Below are 26,415 nucleotides of genomic sequence, written 5' to 3'. Positions count from 1 at the left end.
GTGTGTGTGTGTGTGTGTGTGTGTGTGTGTGTACCTGATAAAACCTACATTGTGAGGACCAAATGTCCCCACAAGGATTGTAATGCCAGACATTTGTGTGTGTGTGTGTGTGTGTGTGTGTGTGTGTGTGTGTGTGTGTGTGTGTGTGTGTGTGTGTGTGTGTGTGTGTGTGTGTGTGTGTGTGTGTGTGTGTGTGCATAAATAAGTGGCATTCTGCAGAAGTAAGAGTCCCGCTGTGCTTGATGAACTCTGTGTGCCAACATTCGCACTGCTTGCGCAAGAAGTCTGCTTTAATAAATGACATCCATTAGCATTACAAAGCGAAGTGCTGAAATGACGGCTGAGTTGGTGGGCTGGACATCTACGAGGGGGTCTGTGCTCAGATCCTGAGACACACACACTGGGAGAAAGAAGAAGAGCAGTCTGGATGCGATGGATTTGAGTTTGGATGTTACACTTGCGAACTGAAGGATGAAGACGGTGTAAAAGCATAATAGATAATATGAGATTACACAGCACACTCCAAACAGACGTATGGATGCTAGGAGTCGAACCGCTGAAGATCATCACATGGCAAACAGCACCTGTAAGTCAAATCTCTTCATATTCAGTTCATCAGGGGCAAGAAGTCTGATACGGCTAGTGAAGATGCAGCTTTTTTGCGTTCTTTTCTAATATAACTTTTTTTCCCATTACCTTTAAATAAAATGTGCATTTTCTCACAAATTGCAAATAATACACTCTAAAAAATGGTGGGTTGTTTTAACCCAATTTTAGGTCAAATATGGACAAACCCGAACATTGGGTTAAAAATGTAACCCAACGGCTGGGTTTGTCCATATTTGACCCAAAGTTGGGTTAAACCAACCCACCATTTTTTATAGTGTATTATTTGCAATTTGTGAGAAAATGCACATTTTATTTAAATGTTACAAATTCAAAAAATTTCCAGTGTTACATTTAAAAAATCATGTTGTCTTATGTTTTTGAACACTACTTTACTTCAGTAATATTTATTTTTGTGTGACAAACAGTTGGTTTTCATGCTTTAATAATTACGTCCTTTTTAAAAAACAAACAAAATACTGAACATTTGAGGAACATAGGCGAGGTTGACTGAGGAACAGTCTGCTTTCCTGTAAAAGTAGGAACTGCAGTGAGGTCACCTGATGAGCTGAGGTGCAGTTTTCCTTCGGTTTGCTTTGTTAATATCATTATTAAAATCAACTGTGCTTTGTCCAGATGTGAAGATGTCTTCGGTGCTCTTTGGAGTGATTTTGGCTAATGCAGTGGTAATGTTAAATTCTGACTTCTTTCTCTTATATCTCAATTTTGAAATTCTTCATGAATGATCATTTTATATACCCACGTTCTCTACTTTTTTTCTTCTTTTGTATGTTTTAAAATGAAGATATTGGGTATGTGTGAGCCAACTCAATCATGGTCAGACAGGACAGAAAGAGGAATTTTGGGTAAGTAAATGTTGTATTTTACCCTCGCAAACATTAATTAACCCGATAAAGCCTGCCGTATCAATTCTAAGGCCTCTTGATCAACATGATCAAAACTTTGCTATAAAAACCTGTTTTACACAATCTACTACATGCCTTCTGTCGTCTGATTGATAGTTTAGACTTTTTTTAGCAAGTAACACGTCCACCATCAGCTTTTTTTGTTGTCTTTTTTCTGTGAAATCTTTTCTGATTATTAAAAAGTAAACATAAGAATAACTTTGATATTGTTAGTAATATTTCAAGATGAACACTTACTGGACTGAAGCAACTTGATTATCCGTACATCATATTCAAATGTGAGTATCAAATATGATCATCAGGCTTTTAAGGAAGGTTTATTTGTTAATCTGTCAATCATCATTGTATTGCATTGCATTATATGTTTTAAAACTACAGAGATTTGTTTACTAAGCATTTAAATATCTTACTAAGACATATTATTGGCAGAATAATTCTATAAAAATACAGTAAAAATGCAGTAACACTACAGTAAACAATTTACTGAACAACCTGTAAATTTGACAATTTAATTGCCTGGGCCCGTATTCATAAAGAATCTTAATGCAAAGAGTAGCTCCTAGTGACAAAATTCTAAGAAAATTCTTAGAAATGTGGGCGTTTACTCTTAAAATTAAAGAAAACCTCCTAGTAAAGAAAAAAGTAATTCAGAAAGCATCTTAACCCTTAAAAGAGGTCTTAAGGTCAAAATTGTTAGGAGTACGGACGAGGACTTTTAAGAGGCTTAAGAGTTTCTTTAGCAGAGGAGAAAATGGCAGAAAGACGAAGAGGGAGAAGAAATGTGTTGCAGACAATGGATGACAGTGAGTTAATAAGACGCTATAGATTAGATCGTGCAGGGATCATGTTTGTGACTGATCTTTTTAGAGACACGCTAATATCTCAGACACAGCGCAGAAATGCCATAGCGCCAGAAATAAAAGTAATCACTACATTACGATATTTGGCAACTGGGAAAATTCCATGTTTGATACATTAAAACCAACATTCAAACCACCACTTAAATAGACATGCCAGCAATCAGTGTAATTGGAAAGAGTGGGACAATTTTTATCATTCTAAGCAATCAAATACCTTATAGGAAATCACCAGCATGGTAAATAAAAAAAGGATTTATATACACATATATAATGCAATAGTGTGTGTGTGAGAGAACGATCAAATAGGAAAAATTACGCATGTAAGTTCAAAGTGGAGGCTTAGAATAGACCCTATACTTAAAATCACTTTTTTTTCCCTTCTTGGACAACCAACCAATCACAGTCTTCAAAAGATTGTGTCATACATAGCAACGGGGTCAACCCCGCCTCCTCACTAAGATAAAAGTTTTTATATTTTCCTTACTCAGAGTTGCTCTCAGATCGGTCCCGAATCGCTTTTAAGCTAAGACTCCTACATAAAAGTTTTTAAGCTAAATTAAGAGTTTTCTGAGAGGATTCTTAGAATCTTTATGAATACGGGCCCTGATTTCTTTTTAATTATTTTTTTTTAATCTGATGGTTGTCACACTGAGTTTACAGCATTTCACTGTAAATAAGATGATTTGTTCTTTTTTTTAACCTCCAAAAACATTAACATTATTAATTTCATTACAATTTTAACTGTAATTTTACTGTAAAATTACATGAAACAAAATGAGAGTAATTTTAACTGTAAATTTTGTAAAAATGCTTACGGAAAAAATTTTTTAATAGGTTAACAGCAAGTTCACATACTATATAAAAACTGGACACTTCATGTAATTTTTTTACAGTAAAATACTGTTAAATATACAGTTTTTAGTAGGAAAAAAAGGCTAATAAAATTATAATTTACAGTGTAAAAACTGTAAACTGACATTCCCAGAATTTTCTGTGTGACACTTCACATTTGAAAGTATTTGATTTAAATAATTAATAGTTTTATCAGTTATAGAAAAACTATTTTGAATTTTTTTTTTTTTGAAAAAATTCAAAATGCAGCAGCTTGATTCCTTAAAGGGATAGTTCACCCAAAAATGAAAATTCTGTCATCATTTACTCACCCTCAAGTTGTTTCAAACCTGTATGAATTTCTTCTTTCTGCTGAACACAAAAGAAGATATTTTGAAAAATGTCTGTAACCAAACAGTTGATGGACCCCATTGACTTCCATAGTATTTTTTTTTCCTACTATGGAAGTCATTGGGGTCCATCAACTGTTTGGTTGTTAAATAACATTTAATTGCTAACCTATTATTTCTTTTGTAAACAAAGCTTTCTGCTTCACTCGTGTCATAATATTCATGTAAAACAGCATTCACATGCAAAAAAATGTGTTATATATACGGCGGTGGTGCGGTTGTGAAGTTTACCGGCACAGCCCTAGTCCTAGAGCATATTAAAAACACCACATAGACATAAACAACATTAAAAGCTGGATTTTCACCACAGGGGGACTTTCAAATTGAATCCACAGATGCTTAACCATAAAGCCGTATTATTGGATGTATTAAATATGTGAACATTTGGAAGTAAACCAGTAGCATTTCACTTGAAACCGCATGCACTGGAAAAAATTTCTCCAAAATGTATAAAAATGCTTCCAAAAACCTAGATATTGTGCAAAGTTCTTGTTTTTAATATATATAAGCAGTATCACACAAGCAAGAGTGCCGTTTTCCCCTAATATCAGCACGTTTGCAAATGTGATATTGATTTTATATCAATCCAATAAACAGTAAGTTAATAGGCTATTAGGTGACTTACAATTTAGAGCCGTTGCACATATTCTTTGAAACGAGCTTCTGAATTGCAAAGGCAGCCTCTGGTTATCAATAATAATGAAACCGCTGACTTCCCTTCTCACCTTCTCACCTTCTCACCTTCTCGACCTGTTGCAGATGTGCCAGACTCGAACCTTCTGCTCCAGAACGATGCCATGTACCAGCTTGTGAACACATCGTTCAGTTTCCAACAGGCTTTGCGTTACTGCCATGGTCAGTCGAGTGCCCTCACAACCTCAGGGGTCAAAGAGGACGAGAAGGCAGCGCAGAAGTTACTCCTCAGATCCAGCATCAAGAGCCCCGTCTGGTTCAGGACCAACAGAAGCCAGAACCCCACAGCACAACTTCCCCAACAAAGTAAGTTTGAGCAAACGTTATCCCTGTAATGTTTTTAGAATGTTCTTTCAAAGTTATGTGGTTTTTAATTATGTTCTTAAAACTTTAGAACAAAAACATTGTTCATGGGATGTTTTTTTTGTTTTTTTCTGAAACGTTTTAGTAGGTTGCTCATCTATTTTTTAAATGTTTCAGAATGTTCAGAGAACATTCAAAAGTAATGTTTCCAAAATGATAAAATTGAATGTTTCCTTAATGTTCGCAATAAATAAAAAAAAACACAATGTTAAAAAGTTTTTCTTTTAAAAACTGACGTTTTGAACGTTCAGAACACTTTCAGAAATATTTTTGGTTGGTCAAAAAAAGCCATCCTAGGTGTATACACTATGACTTCTTGAACTATATTAAAAAACAGCCTGGCTCTTCCCAGATTTATAATGGGAGTGAATGGTGCCTGTTGTTTTGAAGCCCAAAAAAGTGCATCCATCCATCATAAAAGTAATCCATACGACTCCAGGGGGTTAATAAAGGCCTTCTGAAGCAAAGCAATGCGTTTGTGTATGAAAAATAATCCATATTTATAACTTTATAAACTGTAATCACTGGCTTCCGGTAACGTATGGTTCCAGTGGAAGAGTGACCTCTGACCTGACGGAAAGCCAGTGATTTATAGTTTATAAAGTTATAAATATGGATATTTTTCACATTGCTTCAGAAGGCCTTTATTAACCACCTGGAGTCGTATGGATTACTTTTATGATGGATGGATGCACTTTTTTGGGCTTCAAGATCTAAGGCACCATTCACTCCCATTATAAAGCTTGGAAGAGCCAGGATATTATTTAATATAACTCTGATTGTGTTCAGCTGAAAGAAGAATGTCATATACACCTAGGATGGGCTTGAGGGTGAGTAAATCATGGGCTAATTTTCATTTTTGGGTGAACTAACCCTCTGAACTGAAATCTCTGAACCTTCACAGAAACGGTCTTCCCAGGTTTATCTTTCAAGTCTAAGGACGGCTATGCCAGAGTGAACGCGTCTTTCCCGTCACTGTCCGCGGTGAGCGTTTGCGTGCGCGTGCAGTGGGACCCGCGGCATGAGAACGTGTCCACGGTGTTCTCGTACGCCGCGCGCGTCTTCATCAACGAGTTCCAGCTGCGCGGACAGATCGACGAGTCCAAGCGAAACCACGGCAACAGAAAGGTCCGCCTAGCGCTTCTCATTCAAGGACAACATCATCCTTACAAAGCCGAGCTGCCCATTGATGGAGACTGGCACCATGTTTGCGTCACGTGGCGCTTCAGCGATGGATTTTGGGCGATTTATGTGGACGGAAGAACAGGAGATTCTGGGCATGGGAAGGCACGGGAAAAGGCAAATGATATATATGGAGACGGGATATTTATATTAGGGCAGGATCAGGATACCTTTGGTGGAACTTTTACGGAGCCATTTTTTGGAAACTTGACTGACCTGAACATTTGGGGTGAAGCTCTGGAGGTGCAGGCGCTGAACACCTGCTCAGAGCTGACCAATCACAGAGCTTTATTCAGATGGCGGGACTGGAGCCTCATCACTGTCCATCACTCCGTCCAGAATATGTCTGCAACACTCAACTGTCCAGGTTAGCTTCGTTTGTTATTATTTTATATGTATATTTAATACTTTAATATTTAAAATATACTAGTTTTTGCTAAATATTTTGCCTAATAAACAATGTTTTTGTTACCATAATATTTTCTATTTAATTCTAAGAGTCCATTGTAGCTTTAAATGTCTGCTTTGAATTATATTTATTATATATTTTGAATTGTTATAATTTTTTTTGTTAAATGGCAGAAGATTCACGTGGGATCTGTAAATAAATATTACTATAATTAGGGGCCAAGTACCGAAGGGACATTTTTCCGCCATTTTGAATTTTCCTTAACCTACATTTTCGAACTCCTCTTAGGCCGGTTTCTCCGATTTTCACGAAAATTTAACCAGATCATCTTCAGACCATGCTGACAAAAAGTTATAGAATACAAGTTGATTTGTCAAACTGGTTGTGAATAATGCGCAAATGAATTCGATGAAGAGCACGCTAAAATGACTGTGAATTATGGGCCTTACCATACATCCGGCGCAACGCAAGTGTTTTTTGCTAGTTTCAGCCTGACGCAGTTTTCATTTTCACATCCTGCACCACGTTGTTTAAATAGAAAATGCATTTGCGCCCATGTCAGCATGTCATTGTCAACTTACTCAGACCACACCCCATCAATTTGGTCACAGCGCCACCTATTGGTCAAAAGTGATAAACCATTAAATCACATATACTAGTGATTGTATTTATGATTTTTCCCCCCAGCCATTTTGCCTGAAATAATCTTAAAATGTCGTTAATTGCTCATTGTTTCAGTTGGTCTGATGCTCCCATGACTTATCGTACCGTCTTTATATATATATATATATATATATATATAGTTGTCCTATACTTTGGATCTTGGATATTTAACAAAACAACTATAATAATACTATATATATATAATTTCAGCTGCTTTGTGAAAATGAATGAATTGTAATTTGTACATTTCTGTTTATTTGTGGTGGATATAATTATTTCAGCAGGGTCCCTGGAGACGAAGCAGAGACAGGAAGAGGAGTGTGTGGTTTTTAATGGCCGGTCTGACGGTCAGCCTCAGTACAGCTCTGCCGTCTGCACACACACATTCCCTTTCATCTGTAGAACCAGCAAAGGTGTGTGTGAAAGCGTTGCTGTGAATGTGTTGAAGTGTTGTGCTCGGCCTGACAGTGCAGCTCTATATAATATTCTGAATGTTCAAATCTGACTTCTGACCTATAATGCTGCCTGAATCATAATCATACACTGTTCGCTCAGAGAAGAACTGAGTGACTGAGCCTGGTTTCTCCCAAGGTTTTCTTCTCCATTCTGTCACTGATGGAGTTTTGGTTCCTGTCACTGTCGCCTTTTTCCGCCATTGGCTTTTGGCTTGCTTAGTTGGGGACATTTAATTTAATATTCAACAATATTATTGATCTGCCTGCATTGACACCATTATATGAGAACTGGACTGAGCTGGACGATGACATCATGTTTTTCTCCAGAGCGGCTATATATATAAATGAACAAAATTTTATGAACTTTTTTACAACAAAAATGAAACATCACTGAGCTTACTTAAGCTGGACTATGACACTATTTTCTTCTGGAAACAAACTTTGTTGACTTATTTTCCTGTTATCACTGTAAAGCTGCTTTGAAACAATCAGTATTGTAAAAAGCGCTATATAAATAACGGTGACTTGACTCTCTGACCCACAGAACACTATCTGAAGATGAAGGAACTGAGAGAATCTCTAAGGTCCAACCCAAGCCACTTCATGCAGGATCTCATGCAGTTCGGGATGGTACAGAGTCGAGTGCTTTCTCAGCATGAGTATCTTACACACAGTATCTGTCATTACAAATGACCAAAAACAGCTGCAGCAAACAGTGCCAGCAATAGAAGTAAAACAAGTAATAGTAATTAGGGATGTAACAATATATCGTGTCACAATACACTCACCTAAAGGATTATTAGGAACACCTGTTCAATTTCTCATTAATGCAATTATCTAATCAACCAATCACATGGCAGTTGCTTCAATGCATTTAGTGGTGTGGTCCTGGTCAAGACCATCTCCTGAACTCCAAACTGAATGTCAGAATGGGAAAGAAAGGTGATTTAAGCAATTTTGAGCGTGGCATGGTTGTTGGTGCCAGACGGGCCGGTCTGAGTATTTCACAATCTGCTCAGTTACTGGGATTTTCACGCACAACCATTTCTAGGGTTTACAAAGAATGGTGTGAAAAGGGAAAAACATCCAGTATGCGGCAGTCCTGTGGGCGAAAATGCCTTGTTGATGCTAGAGGTCAGAGGAGAATGGGCCGACTGATTCAAGCTGATAGAAGAGCAACTTTGACTGAAATAACCACTCGTTACAACCGAGGTATGCAGCAAAGCATTTGTGAAGCCACAACACACACAACCTTGAGGCGGATGGGCTACAACAGCAGAAGACCCCACCGGGTACCACTCATCTCCACTACAAATAGGAAAAAGAGGCTACAATTTGCACAAGCTCACCAAAATTGGACAGTTGAAGACTGGAAAAATGTTGCCTGGTCTGATGAGTCTCGATTTCTGTTGAGACATTCAGATGGTAGAGTCAGAATTTGGCGTAAACAGAATGAGAACATGGATCCATCATGCCTTTTTACCACTGTGCAGGCTGGTGGTGGTGGTGTAATGGTGTGGGGGATGTTTTCTTGGCACACTTTAGGCCCCTTAGTGCCAATTGGGCATCGTTTAAATGCCACGGCCTACCTGAGCATTGTTTCTGACCATGTCCATCCCTTTATGACCACCATGTACCCATCCTCTGATGGCTACTTCCAGCAGGATAATGCACCATGTCACAAAGCTCGAATCATTTCAAATTGGTTTCTTGAACATGACAATGAGTTCACTGTACTAAAATGGCCCCCACAGTCACCAGATCTCAACCCAATAGAGCATCTTTGGGATGTGGTGGAACGGGAGCTTTGTGCCCTGGATGTGCATCCCACAAATCTCCATCAACTGCAAGATGCTATCCTATCAATATGGGCCAACATTTCTAAAGAATGCTTTCAGCACCTTGTTGAATCAATGCCACGTAGAATTAAGGCAGTTCTGAAGGCGAAAGGGGGTCAAACACAGTATTAGTATGGTGTTCCTAATAATCCTTTAGGTGAGTGTATATCGCAATATAAAAATGCTAACAATATGTTTCGTGGATAGTGACAATCTGTATTGTGTATAGTTCACCAAAAATGAAAATTACTATGTGAGAAAAAGTTTTCATAGTTTGTGTCAGTACTACATTAAACTATATATAATGTTTCATATAATGTATAATAATACAATGGGGGAATATTTGTGGCACCTGAATATGCCAAATGTCTGATGTTACCAGTAAAAAGTGGCCTACATTGTTAAATATATCTAGTCAGTGACAAAGTTCAAGCATATTCATCTAAAATAATTCTGTATTTTCAGCTTCAGAATCATGAATATTGTTATTCTGGTGTCTCTATTGTCCTGCATAGGGTTTCAGCACCAAGTCCAAGCCTATTCATTTACACACACAATTTAACACCAAATTTAGCATTTTAATCAACCTTTTATCATATGTCTTGGAGTATCGCAATAATATTGTGTCATGAGTTCAGTATCGTGATATGTATCGAATCGTGACACGAGGGTATCGTTACACCTCTAATAGTAATGTAAAAACTAAATTAAGAAAATATAAAGCCCATCTAACTCGTGTCTTGTCCCGTTTCTCTCAGACTGCAGACGATGTGTTCTCTGATACTGTGGATGGGCAGAGCTGGTCTTCGGTGTCCCGTCTGTTGAACGCTTCTGAGCGAGCGGTCCTGAAGGAGCAGAAACCACTGGAGGACAGAGATATGGTTTCTCTGATGCATGTTCTCTCTCGGGCCGCTGATCTTCCCAGCACAGCAAACCAGAGCCGGCGAGATGCCGAGAGACTCGGCCAGAGCTTCATCACCATCGCAGATTCACTCCTCAGCCAAGAGGAGGCCAGTAAATGGCACAGCATCAAAGAGGTGACTGAAGCACCGTCTCAATCTCAAGCAAAAAAATGCTTTTAAAACTTACTATTTTTGTCTTGTTTTCCAGTCCAAATATCTAAAAAAGCATTTACTAGATGAGTAAAATTACATAAGATATACAGTAAATCAAAATTGAGTGAGTTGATGCTTAAAAAAAAAGCTAAATTATCTGCCAATGGGGTCAGAAAAATTATCTTAATTCAAACAGAAACAATATAATTTTTTCTTACCCCATTGGCAGATCATTTTGCTTGTTTTAAGCAAAAACTCTCTTCATTTTTATTTATTTCTCCATAAAACAAGACTATAATATAATATAATATCTTTTGTCATTTTACTACTTTAGTAAATGGACCTTGATTTAAGAAATGTTTGGTATTTGGACTGGAAACAAGCCAAAAATACTAAGTAAGAAAATAATTTTTTACAGTGTATGTTTTTACATTGCTGGTATAATGTCACAGTTTACTTTATTTTGCTCTCCTCACCTACATAAATGAACTATAGTGTCCTGCACACACTAGTAAAAAATATCAAAAATGATATCTGGTGTCTGAATAATGTTTGGTTTGAATAATTGAATAATTGTAGGTAGTGAAGGGGCCGATGGCTGTCATCCAGATTGTAGACCGTATGCTGAACAACCTGAACTCTCTGCTGGTGGACGACACAGACAGCGTGCAGATACACAGCCACAACATCAGTGAGTTTCACACACACACACACACACACACAGCGAACGAGAGCACTGCAAAAAATGCTTTTCTTACTTTGTATTTTTGTCTTTTTTCCAGTCCAAATATTAAAAAAAAATTAAAATCAAGAAGCATTTACTTGATAAGTAAAATGACATAAGAAATTATATCTTGTTTTCAAAAAAAAAATCAAAATTATAATAAATCAAAAAAAATCTTACCCCGTTGCCAGATAATTTTGCTTGTTTTAAGCAAAAACTCACTTAATTTAAAAAAATTTTTTATCAGAAAACAAGATATAATTTCCTATGTCATTTTAACAAGACAAAAATATGAAGTAAGAAAAGCATGTTTTGCAGTGAGCCACTGATACACACAGAAATATCACGGCAGAAACTGTGTTTCTGTGTCTCAGAGCTGCAGGTCCAACAGCGGCTTCTGTCTGAAGCGTCTCACGCTCCTGCGTTCTGTGGGTCGGATGTGGGACATCGAGACTGCATCTCTGTCTCCGCTAAAAACATGAAGGAACTACATAATAATGGTAGGGATGATTAAGTCAAGTCACCTTTATTTATATAGCGCTTTTAACAATACAGAGCAGACCAGCTTTACAGAGATAACAGGAAAATAATGCAACAAAGTTTGTTAACCTTTCACAGTGTTCTTCCCTTGATTCATATGTGTTGTGCTTGTTTAGACTTCAGAAAGGTGATGGTATTGAACACATGGTACGGCTCTGTGAAGTGTCTCTCAGAGAGGGAGGAAAACATTAGTGTTTCTCCCATAGTCAGCGATGGGTCGCAGAGGTAAGCCATGCTCAGTGTAATCTGGAGTTAGGGCTGTCAAACGATTAAATCTTTAATATTTTCTTACAAATGAACTAAACCACATGCACTACATGATTGTAATGGACCCTTTTCCCAGAATGTGATGATGCATTTCCACAGTTATTAATAGGATTGGTTATCCTTTGAATTTTAATGATTCAGATTCTGCTTATTGATTCCTAGTTTCAATTTCAATTCCAATAAAGAAAAAAAGAAAAACTTAGAAATCTTTCACATTTGTTCTAAAGGTCCGAAGTTCTCATCCGAAACTTTCGCATGTTAAAAAAACGTTCGAAAAAACTGCCTCCGAAACTTTCATCTGTCAAAAAAAATTCGGATTGGGTTTCAATTTTCTGCAAAAACACATACGAAAATGTCTGACTTTCGTACCTTAAGTCTTATTGCAAAACATTTGTTTGTAGCTGAATACCATGGACAAAAATTAACAGAGGAACGTGAGCCTTTGGTTTAATAATAGCACAGCAAAAGCAGCTAGCCTAACTAATATAAATGTACTTATATTATTAAAGACAAGGAAACACTCAGCAATTAAAAAAGAACAAATAAACAATCGCACCAATTTTATAAATACTTTTATTGATACTTTATAAATAAAATATACAAATACAAATATAGTAACAAAAGATATTCTGTCAAGAACAGCAAGTGAATTTTCTCCGTCTTTAGTTGTTTGATTAACGCCATTATAGAGCGGCAGCTGGAATATTAGGCTACTGTCACTTTAAGAGCTGCATGGATCCAATATACTGATACGTGTGTGTGTGTTTTTCACTGTTTACACTCAGTTAAGTTCAGTATCGCCCACTATACAGTATGAGAGGCGGCTTTCTGTGAGCGGACTTTGAATGTGAAAACTGAAAAAGAAAACAGCGTGCGAGTCTTCTTGCACTTGAATGGTTTAAAATTGCCTTTACTTTGTGCTCGTTTTGGGTGTGAAAACAGCGCACGAGTCGTCTTGAGCTTGATTGGTTTAGTCATTTTAAAATGCACACAAAGGAATCGATAAGGGGAATTGGAATTTTTATTTTATAACAAGTATCCGATTCCTGACCAAGTATTTTGATTTTCATTTTATTCATAACAATATACTTCACAAAAATTGTTTCAACTTAAAAAAAGTAAGTATTTGTGCTGCCTTCAATTTTTTAAGTTTAGTCAACTCAAATATCCAAGTTGTCACTTAGTACAACTTCACATTTCAAGTTGACTAAACTTCACATTTTATGGCAGCACAAACACTTACTTTTTTTTTAAGTTGATTTTTTTTTTTTAACAGTGTTGGTGTTTTATTACGTTGGCATTAAATGAAAGAAAACTAGTTAACGCTGCTGTGTGAGTGTCTCTAATACAACGGCTGAGGGAGTGACGGCTAATTTTACATCTTTCTCTCTTCTGAACAACATAATTAATCTCTCAATATTTTTTTCCTAGTTACACTTTATTTTGATGATCCACTTTAGGCATTCTATATGTAACTTTGCAACTACATGTCAGCTAACTCCTATTAAAGTATTAATAGACTGTTAGTGTTCAGGTTAGGAGAATAAGTTGACATGTACATGCAACGTTGCTTATAGTCAGTAGAATATCTGTTGAGGAGCATCAAAATAAAGCAGATATAAAGCAGACAATCTACTAATACTATAATGAGAGTTAGTTAACATGTATTTGACAAGTTCCTTATAGTTAGTAGAATGTCTAAAGTTGACCATTGAAATAAAGTGTTCCCTTTTTCCTTATTTTGGAAAGTCACAAAAACACAATCATGGATTTTTCTTTTGCTGTTGGGGCAGATGAGAAGGTAAAAATGATATTTGTTGTAGTTTCTGTTCATGTCTTTAGAAGTTTCTTCTGATGTGAAAAGGGTCCATACTTCAAACTTAAATTGCTTCAAGCTTTTCACTCAAATTGCATGTGGGTCAGACATACAGTAAATATAAAGAGAATTACTTGTTCCTTCCTGTATCAGTGTGATTCCCTCATGCATGTTTGGTCAGACGGCTGATGATGATGTGTGTGGTTGTGTATCTCAGGTATATGGGAACCGTCTTGGGCTCATCGGTCATCTCCAGCTCAGTGCTGGCAGACGGACAGCCGGTCAGCGTGGCCATACACTTCACACTCCAGCACAGGGTTCAGGTATGGGGAATAACAGGCGTCCGTTTGTGTGGAAGAAAAATAATGGCAAATGTTTTTGAAACTAAATGTTTTGTTGAATTGCACTAATTGAAAAAAAAATGCATTGCATTTTTATAGGCTGAAATCCAACATATATATATATTTTTTTTTTTATAAAATAATTTTATTTTAACATAAGTATATTCATGCTGTGAAAATTTCAATTCAAAATATTTTACACACATTTTCATCATTAAAAATGCAATAATCCATAATTTACCTTTCAGATTAAGAATACAACCCATAATATTTGACAGGCAATATTCAGTCCATTTATTTCGCTCGCACAAATTCAGTGGTTCAAATTCAACAGAAAATTCAACATTTCAGATCCGGGAACTGCAGGAATATCAGTAGATGAACGATTAATAATCTCCATCAGCTGTTAGTCGAGCTCACCAGGAGACCAGAGCAACAGTTCATTCAATTCATTCACAAAAACAGATTTACAGAAAAGTGTGTTTGATGATTATCAGGGCCAGAATATATGCAGAAAGCATGAGACACAAAAGCTGTGTTTATGTTTAATGAAATGCATATTTTCAACAAGCTTTTTTGTTTCAAATTCACATTTGCCATTATTTTTCTTCCATAGTTTTAGTTTGTTAGCATATTTTCAGAAACTATGAACTAATTTCTGAAATTGGCTTTGTCTACAGTCATGAAGAGATTGTTATAATGGGTCTAAATATTTGTAATGGCTTTTAAAAATTATGTTATTACAGACTTTCAGAGTTATAGGAACAGGAAATTTTGCTGAATGTTAAAGCATCTCTTTTACATACAATATGTAGATAAAACAAAGGGACCGTAACAGTGCTCAAGATCACCCAATAGCCTTGTGTGAGAAACTACCAGTCAAAAGTTTGGGTTTATTGTTACAGTGTAATTACTGTATAGATTTAAGTACTGAAGTATATGTACTTACTACTAGGTTTGGTTTAGGGTTAGTTGCATGTAATTATGCACAATTTATAGTTATTACCTCAATACATAATACAGTACATGTGACATAACAGGGACAATGAGGTGTCACTGATTTTTTAAATGTTTTTGAAAGAAGTCTCTTTTGCGTGTGTGTGTGTGTGTGTGTGTGTGTGTGTGTGTGTGTGTGTGTGTGTGTGTGTGTGTGTGTGTGTGTGTGTGTGTGTGTGTGTGTGTGTGTGTGTGTGTGTGTGTGTGTGTGTGTGTGTCTTTTTCACTCTTTAGAACAGTACATTGAAATTGATCCCTATCTGTGCATTTTGGGATTTTGACCTGATGTAAGTGCTTTTCATTTACTTACATTTATCATATTGTTTAATTCTTGCCTGATGTTCTTCTTAATAACGTCTGCGATCTTGTTCTTGTGTCTCGACCCCTCAGGTTAGAGAGGGGAGGCTGGTCAACTAAAGGCTGTGCTGTTATTTCCACCCAGAATAATTTCACTTCTTGTTACTGTAACCACACTACCAACTTCGCCTTGCTGTTACAGATCTACGAGGTTCAGGTGAGGAGGTTTCATCAGTGATCAATGAATCTTTCAGATCGGTAAATGGACTAGACACTCATTTCCACCGAGGAAGAAAATGGCATGTTCATATCTCACAGTTCTGAGAAAAAAGTCAGAACTGCAAAATATAAACTCATAATTGTGACATTTTTCCCCCACAGTTACGAGTTTATATCCCACAATTCTCACTGTATTTCTCAGAATTTATATATATAAATGTGCAATTGAGAGTTATAAACTTGCAATTCTGAGGAAAAAGTCAGAATTGTGAAATAAAAAGCAGCAATTATCTTTTTATGTATCTTTTATTCCACAAATTTGACCAAGAATGAATTACTTTGCTTAAAAAAAAAAAAAAAAAAGCCTTAAGTATTTGCAGAGAAAAAGAAAGTGTTAAATTAAGCTCAGACTTTTGGGATTTTTAAAACTCAACTTAAGACGTATTTTGTTAGACTAGCGCAAGCTTACTGATTTTTGTTTTTTATTATTTTAATTATTTGTTTTATGTATTGTTTATCTTTGAGAAGCTGCATTTAAAGGTGCATATATAAAATACAATTATTATTATTATTAAAAGAGCCAATAATATAAAGTGAAATCATAAATAGTTAAATTAATATAGTGAAACTAGAAAAAAAATTCAGATATTCCTTCATTTCATAATAAATGTTAATACCTCATATACACTGTGTAATTATGTGTAATAGTTTTAGGAGTAATTTATAAAAATAAATAAAAAGCTTACAGCACTTAACTCTTTCCCTGCCAAAAACAGAATTTTCGGTGTTTTCGCTGTTATCCGCTAGGGGGCGCTATTACACATGTTCTGAAAGAGTACAGAATCTCCAGATCAAAACACATGCAAAGAAGCAGAAACAAGCGATCTCATATGTAATCATATGCACATGTAAAATAACGCAAACATTAAACGGCATATAAATCAAAACTGCCTAATGTTACTGAATGAAAGTTCGACCCAGGACGAGCTTTAGGACTGTGAAGCTTTGAGGTGTTGATGGACTCGATCTGCTGCATCTGTGTTCTGATCATCGTTCTGAATCCCATCTGGATGTCGTTTTTGACAAAAGCGTGATCTTTTTTTTCCAGCTTTTTTCAGCATGTGTGTGTGTGTGTGTGTGTGTTGTAGAGAAGTGTTGAACACGAGACGGCTCTGCAGATCCTCAGTTTGATTGGCTCTGGTGTGTCTCTCTGTGGTCTCCTCTTCACACTCATTCTCTTTGTGGCTGTTGGGTGAGTTTTTTATAGATGTTCAATTATATGATGATTGCACACAAAAATAATCATGTGTCACGTGCAGCGTCTCACAGATGGGATTATTTGTTGCTCTCTGTCTCCCTCTAGCGTTCCCAAGTCAGATCGGACTACGGTGCACAAGAACCTGATCGTGGCTCTGACTGTCGCTCAGTTTCTTCTGATCTTCAGCGACTGGGCTGCGGGAAACCAGGTCTGCCTTCTCTATCTGATATATCTATATCACAACACTTCATGCTCAACCAAACAGCCCACAGAACTTTTCTGACCAACACCATCAGATACAAAAACAAGATGTGTCCAATATTTATCATACTTTTTTTTTATTTTATTTTTTTACTGATCTTATTGAATTGTCGCTACCATCAGACAGAAAATCAGGCTGAGATTTTATAGTGTTGGTAAATATCAAATATATGAAATGCAACATTGTGTTTTTTACCTGCTTGAAATTATCTTACAATCCCAAAGATTTTTTTTTTTATCATGAATGTGTTTTTATCATCATGAAGTTCAATGATCACTTAGTCTGACATGGGTTAGGGTTAGGGTTCTGTTTTTATAAAGAAAACCATGAACAATAAAATTGCATGTGAGTTTGCTGAACTAACAGCAGGTAAAATATGGAAAGAGGACCTGAGGGATGCAGACTTTGATATTGCCCGATTTTTAAATGTTTTCATAAATATCTGAAGGTGTTGATAAAAAGGAGCGAAACAGCTGTGAAATGAAGACAGGGGTTTCTGTAGTTATAAATTACATACATAAATGACCAATCCAAACTCTGCCGTTAGTAAGATTTTATGTAATTTTTTCTGTTAAAGGGGTCATATAATGCCATTTTTGTACAAGCTAATATGATTCTTTAGGGTCTAAATTAAAAGTTTGTAATATACTTTAATTAAAAATTAAAAATTAACAATTAGTATTGTAAGAGAACACTCATTTTACCTGGTCAAAAACAGCTCGGTTTTCAGCACGCCGTTTAAGTGCATGTGTCTTTAAATGATAATGAGCTTTGCTGACCCCGCCCCTCTGTTCTGTGCGGACACCGTTTAAAATAATAATACAAAAACCATAACGCGTTGTTCATTATAAACGTGGGATTATGAATTATATTGAGAACGTCGTACATAGAAAACATGCCGTAATGTACCCTGAGTGTAAACAGCCGCATTCGTCATGAAGCGTGCAAGCTATTTGCAAAGATTAATATAAAGATTAATATAAAGGTCAATAAAACATTACACTCACTTGTTCTTCTGGAGGTGCAGCAGGAACACGAATAGTTGGTACTGATCCTTTTTTCTGGAGCAGCTTCTTAGCAAAACCAGCTTTACACTGACCCTCGTGTGTAAAGCAGTCTGGTGAAATGATTTGCGCAAACATGAAAGCATTGATGTTGATCGTGGGGAATATTCCCTTCGAAAACAAACTCAGCCACTGCGTCTTCAGCTGTACGGATTTAGAAACATCATCAACATGACTGTGTTCCTTATTACACCCAAGAACAGAACACCACACTCGCTTAGACGCCATTCTACTCAGTGCTTCAGCTATCAACAATGAACGCGCGTCGGCGCAGGCTATGATTGACAGCTCGCTCACGAGCGAGGGCGGGTCTGTGTTTGAAACGCTGCTGTCAATCACCCATCGTGGGAGGGGCGTCGATATTGTGACGTCACAATATCGAACAGCTTGATTTGAGACAGGAGGAACATATAAGAAGATTAAAAAAAAAACACTGGATGGATTTTTATCATTTTATGATGGTTGTGTACAGGCACTGCCAACACACATTTCAGTACAATCAACTTGTAAAAGTGCATGTACCATTATATGACCCCTTTAAGAGATTAATACTTGTATTCTGCAAGAATGCTTTAAATTGATCAAAAGGGATTGTATTTTGATCGTGTATAAAAGTGTCACAAAGGATTTCTATTTCAAATAAATTCTGTTCTTTTGAACTTTCTATTCATCAAAGAACAAAATTGTATCACAGTTTTCATTGATATTAATCAGAAATGTTTAAATCAGCCAATGATTTCTGAAGGATCATGTGACACTGAAGACTGGAGTAATGATTCTGAAAATTCAGCTTTGATCACTGGAATAAATTACATTTCACAACATATTCACATAGAAAACAGCTGTTTTGAATTGTAATCATATTTCACAATATTACTGATTTTACTGTATTTTGATCATATAAACGCAGACTTCTTTATTTTAAAAAACATTAAAAAAATTCACCAACACCGATCTTTTAAATGGTAGTGTACCTATTTATATTTGTGATGAACGCGGTATGGACATGTTTTTTTGGCATCATTCATATGTGTGTGTTTCTGTGGCGCAGGAGGCCTGTTGGTTGGTGTCGGCTCTCCTCCATCTGTTCTTCCTCTCCTCTTTCTGCTGGATGCTGGTGGAGGGTTTGCTTCTCTGGAGTAAAGTGGTGTCTGTGAACATCAGTGAGGAGAGGAGGATGAAGCTCTACTATGTGCTGGGCTGGGGTGAGAACTGAGAGAACCGTCCGTCTGTGTGTGTGTGTGTGTGTGTGTGTGTGTGTGTGTGTGTGTGTGTGTGTGTGTGTGTGTGTGTGTGTGTGTGTTCATCTACTGTTTGATTAACCTTCCTCTCATGCATTGTGTGTTTATTTGCTCTGTCTTCCTCAGGGCTGCCGGTTGTTATAGTCGCTGTAACCTTGGTGGCCACTTTGGACCAGTACAGAGCTCAGCAATACTGCTGGCTGAACCTTCAGTCCAATGTGATTTGGGCTTTTGCAGGGCCTGTGCTCTTTGTTTTGGCCGTAAGTGTGCAGTTCCTCCGAGTGAGAGTGTGTGCCTCAGATGAAGTGAAGCTCTTATCTGCTTTTGAGTGTGTGAGCACATGCAATGCAGAGCTGATAGTTTTAAAGTCAGCATGCAATTAAAATTCACCTTGTCTGTTTTTGAAATGCATGTTATATATTTTATTGTGAACAATTCATCCGTGCAGGTTTCATTTTTTTTAAAGTCCCCCTGTGGTGAAAATCCATAACAGTTTTAATATGCTTTAAGACACTTGTTTGTGACACTGTCCCATGTAGCACAGGCTTTGCAAATGCATGCAAGCTTCTTAAAGGCACAGAAGCAAAAAAACAACAACAACGACAGATTGAGGGTGGAAAAGGTTCTTAGACAACTAATAATATGACAGTTGTTGTCACAAATCTTCACTACTATTACTCTATTACTATTACTATTATTCTTTCAGACGAATACAATCAGAGTTATATTAAAAAATGTCCTGGCTCTTCTAAGCTTTATAATGGCAGTGAATTGCTGTTTCTGTTTTGAAGTGCATCTATCCATCATAAACGTGCATCTATCCATCATAAACGTGCATCTATCCATCATAAACGTGCATCTATCCATCATAAAAGTGCATCTATCCATCATAAAAGTACATCTATCCATCATAAAAGTGCGTCTATCCATCATAAAAGTGCATCTGTCCATCATACAAATGCATCTATCCATCATAAAATTACATCTATCCATCATAAAAGTGCATCTATCCATCATAAAAGTGCATCTATCCATCATAAAATTACATCTATCCATCACAAAAGTGCATCTGTCCATCATAAAAGTGCATCTATCCATCATAAAATTACATCTATCCATCATAAAAGTGCATCTGTCCATCATAAAAGTGCCTCCATCCATCATAAAATTACATCTATCCATCATAAAAGTGCATCTGTCCATCATAAAAGTGCATCTGTCCATCATAAAAGTGCATCTATCCATCATAAAAGTGCATCTATCCATCATAAAAGTGCATCTGTCCATCATAAAAGTGCATCTGTCCATCATAAAAGTGCGTCTATCCATCATAAGTGCATCTGTCCATCATACAAATGCATCTATCCATCATAAAATTACATCTATCCATCATAAAAGTGCATCTATCCATCATAAAAGTGCATCTATCCATCATAAAAGTGCATCTATCCATCATACAAATGCATCTATCCATCATAAAAGTGCATCTATCCATCATAAAATTACATCTATCCATCATAAAAGTGCATCTATCCATCATAAAAGTGCATCTGTCCATCATAAAAGTGCATCTGTCCATCATAAAAGTGCATCTATCCATCATAAAAGTGCATCTGTCCATCATAAAAGTGCATCTGTCCATCATAAAAGTGCATCTGTCCATCATAAAAGTGCCTCTATCCATCATAAAATTACATCTATCCATCATAAAAGTGCATCTGTCCATCATAAAAGTGCCTCTAGATGTGGATAGATGCACTGGTGGATAGATGCACTTTTATGGACTTCAAAACAGAAACAGCCATTCAATGCCATTATAAAGCTTGGAAGAGCCAGGCAAATTTTTTATATAACTCCGGTGGTATTCGTCTGAAAGAAGAATGTCATATACACCTAGGATGACTTCAGGGTGAGTAAATCATGGGCTAATTTTCATTTTTGGGTGAACTATCCCTTTAAAGTTGAAAGATAGTCTTCATTGTACTAGTTATTTCTCTGTTCTCAGGTCAACGCCGTGGTGCTTTTTCGTGTTGTCATGGTTACAGTGGCCAGTGCCCGTCGCAGAGCCAAAATGCTGACGCCCAGTTCTGATTCGAAACTTCACACGCTGGATCTTACCTGGTGATTGCTTTTCACTTTTCAACTTCCTTCAGAGAGAAAGAGAGAGAGAGAGAGTGCAGTACGGATCCGCCAGTCATTTCTAGCTTTCCTCTTATCTTGTTTAGCTCATAACAGAGGAAGCATCTGCCCACCAGTATCTCTTCTGTTTCTATCAGCCACCTGGACTTGAAGAGATACCATGCAAATATCAACAGACACCTGTTTTATAGATATTTCCTACGCTCAAATAGTGGAAATGAATGAAAAGTGTCTGTATAATCAGCTAGTTATAGGTGTCCTTGAAGGAGAGTGTAAAACTGTGCAGCCTAGCCAATGCATTCAGTAATATGAAGATGTGATGTTGTGTGTGTGTGTGTGTGTGTGTGTGTGTGTGTGTGTGTGTGTGTGTGTGTGTGTGTGTGTGTGTGTGTGTGTGTGTGTGTGTGTGTGTGTGTGTGTGTGTGTGTGTGTGTGTGTGTGTGTGTGTGTGTGTGCGTGTGTGTGTGTGCGCACATGCAGGGCAGCGACGCGGCCGGTGTTGATCTTGTTACCAGTTTTAGGCCTGACCTGGCTGTGTGGCGTGCTGGTACACCTGTCTGATGTCGTGGCCTATCTGTTCATCACGCTCAATGCTTTTCAGGTAACAACACTCAATGCTTTTCATTCGGGAAACAAATGTCAAATGTCTTTATGAGTGAGTCATTGAATTATTCACTCAACTGGCCGATTCATCAGATTTTATTTTCAGTTGTGATTTTGGCTTCCAGTGATTCTAAAAAACTAAATAATCAAGATAATACGATTACTTTGCCGCATTCGACCGCATGTCTTGTTTTTAAAAACCCTTTCCTTTACAGTAATGTGCTTGTAATGTATGTTTGTTTATATTGTTCATATGATGATTTCTCAGCCAAAATTGATCAATTGAATTAATCACACATTCATTTTGGCTGAGAAATTACCACCCAAAAAAAATATTCAAAACCATTATTGTGTTAAATGGGAAAAGCATAGATTTTTTTGGTTTGACATAGAATTTATTACACAAACTTCCACCCAAAGTCCACCTGTTAGTCAATAATTGTATCCCATAAAACTCATCTTTGATCACCAAAATGACATATTTAAACGTTTTTTCCTTGAATTTTTTCCTTGAATTTTTTCCTTGAATTTTTCTACATTAAAAATAGTTTGAATGTAACTCGACACCCTCGCCTCATTTAGTATACGCGGTTCTATGAATATGCAAATTAGCCCCGCCTCCACTCACTCACACCAGCTCAGAGATCCACTCGTTTGTGAAAATCCTTTTTTTATTGTTGTTTATGTGTCTATGTGGTGTTTTTAATATGCTTTAAGACAAACCATGTGTAAATTCATAAGTCGACAGCATTGCTGAGTATTTTCTCCTTAAAACTGCAGTGAACCAAAGACAGTCTCAAAAACACGCTTTGAAATCGCTGGTGTTTCTGACGTCACAAACTACCTTGTAACCAATCAGATCAACGTGTGATCGTCAACCAGTGGATCTCTGAGCTGAGTGAGTGAGTGGAGGCGGGGCTTATTTGCATATTCATAGAACCGCGCATACTAAATGAGGCAAGGGTGTCGAGTTACATTCAAGATATTTTAAGGCTTTTTAAAAAAAATGTTAATTTGGTGATCAAAGATGAGTTTTAAGTGATGAAGTTGTTCACTACAGGGGGACTTTAATAAAAACTGTTCTGTGTTATTTAATGTTTACTAATGTTAGCAAATGGGACCTTATTGTAAAGTGTTGCCAATAATTGTTAATGCCAATAATTTGCCATAATCAAGTAGCTTAACTCATGCATGTTATTAAAGACAGAGAGAGAGAGAGAGAGAGAGAGTTCAGATGTGTTTGCCTTCCTCTTAATCAGGCTCAAATCCATCAACACATTTGAAATGAACTTCCTCTCTTTCAGCTTCATGTAGCTTTCTTGCTCTTTCTGTCTCTTTCTTCCTCCCATGTCTATAATGAACGAGGGCTGAATTCCCTCCCAGAGCTTGTTAATGTAGATTTACTGTGTGCGTCTGGGAAAAAGATAAAAGCGGCAGAAGAGCGATAGAGAGAACGGGGGAGACGCACAGAGAGGACGAGACACATGAGCAGGAAACTCTTCTGATATAATTAGCCGTGCAGATCTATCATGAGTGTTTATGTAGCAGACGTCTGTGAGAACAGCGAGAACAAAGATCGAGGAAGTGCACGGACAGATCCTGCTATCTGAGATATATATATATGTACAGTATATATACAGTATATGCAAATATTTCTTAAATATATACATGCATATGTGTGTATTTATATATACAAAATAATTATACACAGTATACAGACATGTATTATGTAAACACAAACTTTTATTTTGGATGCGATTAATCGTTGCCCAGCACTAATATATATATATATATATATATATACAGTATATATGGCTGATTGTATGCTATCAGCTAAACTACTAAGATTAGACCGTGGAGGATGAAGTAAACAATACTTGTGTAAAAGTATGGATGCTCTAATAAAATATGACTTAAGTCAAATTTTTTATGTACTTGAGCATTGAAAGTAAAAAGTACTTATCGATGAATGTTTAACTATTTTGCAAATTTGGTAACGCTTCATAATAACTGCATGCTAGGAGTCATTAGTTAAGCATTAGTAAATAGTTAATTCATCATTTATAAAGCATTGTCCCAACATTAATATGATTAATTTCCTTTTTCTGTTTAGAAGATAACTGAGCCTTTAAATCTCCTTTGTAAAAGCTTTACGAGGCATAAATAATGCTTACTTTAGATGAGCTCACAAAAATAGTTATCTGACAACTACTAAATGTTTTATAACTTCCTGAATTAATTATGAATACGTGTTAATAAAGCATTTATTAACACACTGAGTAACTATTACTCATGTGTATAAATATGTATAAATGTACATTTAAGTAGTTTAATTTCACTTACTAAATGATCTAATGAACCACTGACAACTCCTAAATAACTGGTTTGTAAATAATGTAATACTTTATTTTAGAAATGATAAATGGATCATTAATAGCGTATAAACTTACATTAGAGATATGCTTATACATCAAGAGTAAAGCATTTATTGTTGTATTTATAAACTGCTTACTAATGTCTGTTAATGTTGCTTTATAAATCTACAATGTTTTATAAATGATGAATTAACTATTTACTAATGCTTAACTAATGATTCATAGCATGCTCAAAATAATGTACTAGACACACAGAGCTTACATAGGTTACAGCTCTGACATCACTATGAGTTATGAACGGTCAAGTAGCAAATAGTAGTTAATAAGGAAGATTATGCATATCACTTAATATGAATTGATTGGCAAGTAAGAAAGTATTTTGCTAATACCAAAACTTGTCATACACTGAGAACTACTAGTGATAATTCAAGCACAAACAAGTCAAAATAACAAAATGTACCATATAGTATATGAAAAATTAGGAAAAACAAAATGTGTGTGTATGTGTAACTGAAAAATACAGTATAAATCTATAAAAGAAAAACAGACGTCACTTCACGACAGATTTTGATTTGATTTTCAGACACATTTTGGATTCATAAAACAAAGTAATTTACTGTTTATTATAGTAAAATTATAGTCAAACACTTTGTTTTCTCTTGCTTAATCCTAAAGTAATTGACTGAATCTCACAAAACCCTGTTATAATATCCACGTCATATTATACCCCAAAATCAAAAGGATAAACGAATCATTTTGCATATAGCACTTAGATTTCACAGTATTATAGGTTGCATTAAGATTTTATGCATTATGACATTATTTTCATTATAGTTAAACACATTTACAAATGGTGAAAGTTAAGGATATCCACTGTTGAATTTAATAGTTCAATAAATGCATGATGTTTCTAGCCATGTTTAATAGATTAATTGTGATCTCAATAATTATATTTATGATTGTTGCCGTAATCGAGCAGCGTTGACTCTCTTCATATTGCAGGGCCTGTACATATTTCTGGTGTATGCGGTTTACAACAGTGAGGTATGACTTCTGCATTAACATCTCTCATGTTTCAGTAGTATGATTGCAGTATAATACTGTATCTGAATGCTTTATGATGACGCAGGTGCGGAACGCTATAAGAAGAATTCAGGACAAGCGAAAAGCCTTGTCGTTTACAGTAAGACTGATCATTTTTGCTGATTTACATATGATCCGTTTCTCGGTTATCGAACTCACTTTTGATGTCATTTCCTCTTGCAGAACTGCTCTCAGCCAATCGGCTTCTTGCCCTCGCAGAAGTCTCCCAGTGCATCATGGGTACACAGTCTGCCGACTCTTTCCAGCCCTGAGAGCAGCGAGAGCTCGACTCCCATGAGCGCCAACCCGCTTATCTTCAGGAACGGTGTGTGAGAGCGCTTTACTGTCACTTTTAGTCGTGAAATTCTTTCCAAAGCCTGTTTACTTGCATATAACATCTGTCATTTCCTCTAGAACGTTTTAAAGAGGACAACATTGGAAATTTCCCATTAAAACCAGCCCACAAATGTCAGGTAAGCTGCAAAACCACACGTAATATCCAAGCAGTAATGGCTTTTTGTTTTTCATTGATTTCACTCAACCGTGTCAGTGATGTACATTGGCTTGTCACCACACCAAATTGTAAAAAAAAATTACATAAACTCACATATTTCAAAATTCTCATTATCACCAGATAATGAATTAATAACTTGAATGAATCAACAAATTACTGTATCAACCCTCACCCGTATACATACAGTACACTCTCACGTTAAGTTCTACAGTATAGAGACAATTTTCAACAGCTTTATTGTTATAATGTCAAAAAATGTAATCTGTATTATCGCTGTATATTAAGTGCTTTACCTGCATACTCTACATACACACTCACGTAAAGCAATACATGTGACATAGCAAACCTCGACTGTGTGATTGTTTATATCGTCACAAAAAATTAT

At 36.4% G+C, this 26,415-nt stretch overlaps 1 protein-coding gene across 2 annotated transcripts in view; it reads left to right on the top strand.

The window, feature by feature from the left end:
- The first annotated feature begins 203 nt into the window (after positions 1-203).
- The window catches only part of adgrd2 (adhesion G protein-coupled receptor D2), a 30,210-nt gene continuing 3,998 nt past the window's right edge, over positions 204-26,415 (top strand). For both annotated transcript variants that reach the window (XM_082188691.1, XM_082188692.1), the window contains exons 1-24: positions 204-586; positions 1,243-1,292; positions 1,412-1,472; positions 4,393-4,632; positions 5,594-6,238; positions 7,228-7,356; positions 7,943-8,028; positions 9,995-10,273; positions 10,871-10,982; positions 11,390-11,515; positions 11,672-11,780; positions 13,856-13,961; positions 15,210-15,262; positions 15,366-15,489; positions 16,640-16,743; positions 16,855-16,957; positions 19,127-19,280; positions 19,443-19,576; positions 21,322-21,437; positions 21,936-22,056; positions 25,436-25,477; positions 25,563-25,616; positions 25,700-25,841; positions 25,931-25,989. In XM_082188691.1, coding sequence (XP_082044817.1) covers positions 535-586; positions 1,243-1,292; positions 1,412-1,472; positions 4,393-4,632; positions 5,594-6,238; positions 7,228-7,356; positions 7,943-8,028; positions 9,995-10,273; positions 10,871-10,982; positions 11,390-11,515; positions 11,672-11,780; positions 13,856-13,961; positions 15,210-15,262; positions 15,366-15,489; positions 16,640-16,743; positions 16,855-16,957; positions 19,127-19,280; positions 19,443-19,576; positions 21,322-21,437; positions 21,936-22,056; positions 25,436-25,477; positions 25,563-25,616; positions 25,700-25,841; positions 25,931-25,989 — 3,201 coding nt within the window. In that variant the 5' untranslated portion in view covers positions 204-534. The remainder of the gene's footprint in view (positions 587-1,242; positions 1,293-1,411; positions 1,473-4,392; positions 4,633-5,593; positions 6,239-7,227; positions 7,357-7,942; positions 8,029-9,994; positions 10,274-10,870; positions 10,983-11,389; positions 11,516-11,671; positions 11,781-13,855; positions 13,962-15,209; positions 15,263-15,365; positions 15,490-16,639; positions 16,744-16,854; positions 16,958-19,126; positions 19,281-19,442; positions 19,577-21,321; positions 21,438-21,935; positions 22,057-25,435; positions 25,478-25,562; positions 25,617-25,699; positions 25,842-25,930; positions 25,990-26,415) is intronic.

The sequence above is a fragment of the Leuciscus leuciscus genome (assembly GCF_965113295.1).
Source record: "Leuciscus leuciscus genome assembly, chromosome: 13".
Classification (NCBI taxonomy): domain Eukaryota; kingdom Metazoa; phylum Chordata; class Actinopteri; order Cypriniformes; family Leuciscidae; genus Leuciscus; species Leuciscus leuciscus.
This window is presented reverse-complemented; position numbering and strand designations above follow the sequence as displayed.